Source organism: Phaethon lepturus, unplaced genomic scaffold (genome assembly GCF_000687285.1).
Source record: "Phaethon lepturus isolate BGI_N335 unplaced genomic scaffold, ASM68728v1 scaffold21526, whole genome shotgun sequence".
Lineage (NCBI taxonomy): Eukaryota > Metazoa > Chordata > Aves > Phaethontiformes > Phaethontidae > Phaethon > Phaethon lepturus.
Window position 1 is genome coordinate 52,933 of NW_010547167.1, and position 5,808 is coordinate 58,740.

At 43.5% G+C, this 5,808-nt stretch overlaps 1 protein-coding gene across 1 annotated transcript in view; it reads right to left on the reverse strand.

Moving 5' to 3' along the window:
- The window catches only part of LOC104622699 (pseudouridine-metabolizing bifunctional protein C1861.05-like), a 22,822-nt gene extending 17,725 nt beyond the window's left edge, over positions 1 to 5,097 (reverse strand). The window contains exons 1-6 of the mRNA XM_010289564.1: positions 5,013 to 5,097; positions 4,370 to 4,484; positions 2,904 to 3,078; positions 2,187 to 2,298; positions 1,089 to 1,195; positions 136 to 262 (exon numbers count right to left, since the gene is read on the reverse strand). Coding sequence (XP_010287866.1) covers positions 136 to 262; positions 1,089 to 1,195; positions 2,187 to 2,298; positions 2,904 to 3,078; positions 4,370 to 4,484; positions 5,013 to 5,097 — 721 coding nt within the window. The remainder of the gene's footprint in view (positions 1 to 135; positions 263 to 1,088; positions 1,196 to 2,186; positions 2,299 to 2,903; positions 3,079 to 4,369; positions 4,485 to 5,012) is intronic.
- Between the last annotated feature and the right edge of the window lie 711 nt (positions 5,098 to 5,808).

Here is a 5,808-nt window from a genome sequence, read left to right on the forward strand (position 1 = left end):
ATGGGGGAGGTAGGATGGCTTGTTTTTTCGGACAAACTCTTCTCCAAAGTTAAAAAAGAAAGTGCCTCATCCAAGGTGATTTTTGTGTCCCTCTTTTCCAGGGCCCTACATGGGCTTTTCCCTTCTGAAACACACCAATGAGTTCAGCTGCCTCCTCTTCGTCCCGGACATGATATGGTGCCTGGAAGCCACTCTGGCATGAGAAGAAGGCTGGGAACTCCCTTGACTCTCCAAAGGCAGCCACACAGACTCCCTGTGTTTCCTGTGGCAATGGAGGTGAGACAAGCAGGTAATCAGTGGAGGGAAAAGGGACCCCACAAAAGAATGGGACTTTTTCCTTCTACCCAGATAGAAACTGCCTTTCTTTAGCACAGGGTTTGGTTATTTTTATACATCCCATTCTATTCCATTCTATCACCCACACTTTTCAAAACAAAGAGCCAGATATGGTAACTGGCTAGACAGAATCTGGCTTACTGAGACACAGGAAACATGCATGGATGCTTGTGCTCACAGCTGATCAAAAGCCAGGCAGCTGTCATTAGTGCAGTACTGAGTCCAAGGTAACAACCTGTGATCTGACGATAAGTCATGAGCTGACAGGAATATAAACGAGTTCTGTTTGTGATTGAGAAGTATTGGTGTTGGCTGTCACCTGAAGTGCTGGCCCTGGTAGTTTCTAACACACGAAACCTTAAAAAGTGACTCTATTGAATATCATCTTGATTCCCATTTTAATTCTGATTTTATTTTAGTGTTTGATGGATCTAGCTTGTCTGATCCACCAATTCTGGAGCATTGTCCCAGAAAAGCAAGTCTAAGGCCAGAGAAAGAGGGCACAGCTGGCGCTGCTTTTGGCCTCAGTTGGAACAGCTGCTGGAACAGCCCCTTGGGCACTGATTGATAGATTTGTGTTAGAGAGCAGCCCAGTGTGCTTGTCTAGCCCCAACTGTAAATACACCTTCATGTCCTCTCAATAGTAATTTCTAAAAATCTTAGGCTTAATACCTACCCCAACACCACTTGGGCATTCTGTATACAAGGTACAACATTATCTGCTTTCAGGCTCAGCAGTCCATGCTACCTACCAGATATTCCAGTGTCCTGCCAATATCAAGGATAGACTTGACTCCTGCAGATACAACAGCAACCGGAGTTCGTCCTAGCTCTGTCAAGTCAGCACTCACATCCAGAGCTGTCAAGGGACAAGCAGCCATTGTGTCGGTGACTGTGCTGTACTCCAAGTTGATGGGATCTGCCCTCTTAACAAGCTGTATCTGCTTGGGATGCCACTGCCTGCTTTTGTAACCACTTAGATCCATAGACAAATATGACAGGTTTAGATCATGCCTTTAGGTGTTGCGATTGAAAGAGCTATTGACAAAAAGAAGTCACATAGCTTAGGGCAGAGGTGCAGCCTTGCACTGTATCTCTCGGCTCTTTGATCACATCAATGAACAGCATGCAAAAATTTGGTAGAAAAGAAAGAAGATATAGCAAGGACAAAGTTCAAGGAGATGGAACATAATTTAAATAGATTTTCATTTTGGTATTGACAACACTGGCCAAAAAAAAAGAGCTACAGGAACTTGATGACCTCAGAAAACTCCTTGGTCTGGAATTTACATCACATCTGAAAAGGGATGGCATCCAGCAGGGCAGTGCACTTAGGCTATGCTAGGAATATATATGGCTAAGAAGAGAGAATGTACATAAAGGTCACAAACTACACTGCCAAGGCTGGGCCATTTTCCAGAGAGGAGCATGCACCTCTAACACGGACCAAGGCCTAACTCTCTTTTGCAGTGAGACTCTCCTTCTCCCCAGCTAAGAGAGAGTCGGTAACAACACTGCTTGGTAGCCAGTATCAGTTATCAGCCATTACAAAGTGGGAAAAGTACAGCCAGCTCCTGTTGCACGAGGAAACAATATCCATATAACCCCGTGTAAGCAAACGATAAAGAGAAACTCCCACCCTCTTAACAACTGGCCAGTGCTCAAAAGGAGTATTTTGAAGCTTATGGAAAGGAGACACCGGGGAGAAAACAACCATAGTGTGGTCAAGAAGAATGATAACTTTACTCTTCTGAACAGTTACTGCAGGACAGACTGGGGAAAAGGAAAAAGATGGAATTAAATAAAACAGTAGCAACAAAGAGAAAAGTAGAATGTATTGATTTTCTTACTGTTCTCTCCTCCCCGATGGACGCCTCCTATGCCACCTGTCACAAACACAGGGATCCCCGCTTTGTGTGCGGCAATCATTGTTCCGGACACGGTAGTGCCACCAGACAAGCCCTGTCAGGGGACAACCAGTCACAGTCAGCACCCAGGGTGACATGGAGAATATGGCATGTGGGCAGCTATGGTTGTGGTCTGACACCAGCAATGTCACAACAGCCTTCTGTCACCAGCAGACAAGTGAAATTCTGATACAAATATTCTATCAGGCAAAAACGCAGAGGAATCATCGTCCCTGCTACATAAGCCATTCTTGCTCTGATGACAGCAAAGGCCTTTGTTCTCCAGGGCTTTCCAACCAGAAAGCTTCATGGACAACTAGTGTCACCTTAAACTGTCACCTTAAGCTCGGGATGGCCTGCGTGTCTCATTGTTTACATGTAACGTGATGATGTCTTATCATGCCAATAAGAATATTCTTAGCCAAGTGCCCATGGCTTGCCAGCCAACCCAGAATGACATTTCAGGAGCCCTATTTCATGGCTGCTATTCCCTTGCTCTGTTGTATTTTGACTCTACATAGGACCACACTCGAGCTTACCGATCAGATATCACTTTACACAGTATTTTCAAGAGGTTTAAAAGCCACCTGTCTTGAAGTTGGAAAGCACTATTCTATTGCTGTACAAAAACCACCAGAATAGAAAGTCTGCAAACCATACCTGGCTGAGGACGAAAGGAAGATCTCTCCGAGACACTTTAACTACATTTTTACTGCTTGCCAAGAACTCAAGTTCCTCATCTGTGAGTCCCACATGGATCCGACCCCTTAAAATCCCTACAGTGGCTGGCACTGCTCCATTTGTTGTTACAATACCTTCCACCTCTCTGGCCATGCTAGGATAAGATAAATGAGACAGCAATCACAAAATTAGTGAGGCAAACAATCAGAGAAGAAAACTGCCATGTTTGATGACCACCATTCTCAGTTTCCAGTTTTATACAGTTCTTGTGATTTCAGCTAAGTCCAGTTCCTCTTCTGTATCTTCCTAATGGCAGAAGTCTTTGCGCTTGAATTTGAAGAAGTGCGGAGCTCACATTTTCAGGACAGCAATGTCCAAGCTCTGTGCTTCATTTTTTGAGAAAAATCACTTGGTTTACAGGCCAATCTGGCAATACAATAGACTACTGAAAATAGGGAGCTTCTCAAAATAGGACCTTTCTGTATCTATTACCTGTTATTTCTCTGAGATCATATACCTTCACAGAAACTCCAGGTAATTCAAGCCCTGCTCAAATGACTGGGATACACTTTTCACAATACAGGCAGTTAGGTATAGAGTAACAACAGTGCCAAAAAGCTGCAGCCTGAGGATGCTCTAGGGCTGCAGACTAGATATTTCTAATCTTTGCAGGTTTTATACTTGATCATTCATACACTATCCTTTTTAAGATCAGCTTCTTCTCCCTTTCTGAGCTATCCATACATACGCTAGGCAATCTTTAACTACTGAACCTAACCTCCTCCCCAAACCCACGTCTTTTGAGCTTCATTCTAAGACAGAATGTCAGGCAGAATAATGGCCAGATAAAAAGTACGATAGAAAATCAATACTGAAACCTTCCTGTGCTTTCTGGAAGCAAGGATGGAGGGGAGAGTGCAGTGATTTCTGGCACTGTAACTCAATGAAACACAAGTCTACTGACATCAATAAATAAAGGGTAGAGGGGAGGGGGCTCTAGGCAGGGTACAGAAGGCATCGAGGGGACCAGCACCTCTCACAGTAGCTGGTCTGAATGGCACCGAGGAACAGATTTCACTATTGTGTTCCGATCCTTCTTGCATTACAAAAGATATACCAAAAGAAACTGCAGAGTGTTTTATGCAGCTAAAAAGGATGGCAGCTCTCTCTTAGAGCAAGTAATGACATCATCTGCTGCCACATTTCAAAGGAAGCCTCAAACTTAAGGTATTGGTTAAAGAGATAAATAGGTACCCCAGATACGTCCTTAAAAGTCCAAATACAATCATTTTACATCAGAGCTCATATTCTGCATACCTAGCAGCCTCACATTTCCATTTGCTCTTACAAGGGTTTTGGCTTGACCAAGAATACTGATACCAATCCACCAGTTACATGAATCGTTCTTACAATTTTGTTGCATGAGGAACATCAAAAGCCACCACCTAAGATTCTGAGGATAGGCCATGCCATGTGTAATGATGGTGCTTTCCAAGGCTACGACTGGTCTCCCCTCCATCAGGGCTTCCTGTACGGAAGGCTGAATCCTGACATAAGCACCTGGGGATAAACACAGAAAAGTTAATTATTTCCTTGGGTATTTGCAGTAACTACTGAGCTGTTTCATAAAAGGCAAATTGTCATCATCACAATAAATTTATCCCCCTCTGCAGATGTTCTTTGGGGTGAATTCACAACTTCACAAAGACTAAAGCTGTGGTTTATGTAAGTGAAAAATTTGCAAAATACCTCTACTGTTAATATGAATAATAATCTTCATCATCATCATCACTCAGTGTTCCTCTGCCACCATTTTTGCAGCTGTGTTGTCACTGGTTCCAGTAACACTACTTTAAATCAACATTACTGTGAACGAACGAAGCCCTGCAACCATGCCCAAAGAATATGCTTTAAAAGAGTGGAAACACCAAGGATGCCATAGTAACTCAGTATATTATAGGACTACCGTGAATCAAGGCTATCGTTGCTCTTTGCTTTGTTCCCAGAACACTGCCAGCAAGGTCCTTGCTGCATTCAGATGAGGAAAATGTTTTCCACCCAGGAGCTGTTTCAGAATACACTACTCACCATGCAGAAATCTTATCACCTGGGTGGTCCCACATTCCACAGCAGACACATGTCTTCCCAGGCTATAGGTTATCTTCTTAATCATCTTGCGCATATGGATGGTCCTGAGTTGACAAAGGTCAGGTAAAAATGAAAGAAGTAATTTAGCAATGATGCGAGTGCGAAGCTAAACATATCATCTCTTGCCTTGATCTTGGTAGGTAAACAACCCTTGCCCAGGAGATTGCCTGGAGACTCCTGGTGTTTCAAGCATGAAGCAGGCTATCAAAGCAAAATGTTAAGCTGCAGAAATGGAGTTGGAAGAGTTCACCTGGCCCACTGTCAATGCGAGGCTGAAATTGTGGTGGAGCAGAAGAAAGGATGAAGACTAATGAACTAGAAAGAGTTTAGAAGTAGACAACCTTTTGATTTCCAAAGCTACTTGCTCATGACAACTTGCAGGCTCAGCCACTGCTACCTCCAACCTGAAAGATCACAAGAAAAATCTACAAGGCGGATGCAGGCAGAGGAATGCTATAAAGAGATGAACCTGCATTTTGACGGGGTTTAGGAGGAAACAAGCAGTTCAGTAAAATAAAGACAAGAGCTGAGAACTAGTAGACTGAACTGTAACTACCAGGAGGAAAGAGCCACTTTCCCTAGAGCTGGAAAGAGAGCTTTATGTAGGCTTGTGTTACATCATCCTTCTTAGTGCAAAGCCTTGGAAGCAGAGTGGCAATTCAGCCCCAGCAACAAACTTCAGAATTCCTCTGGTCTCTTAGCAACTCCTATTCACTTTAATTAAATGCATTTCCAA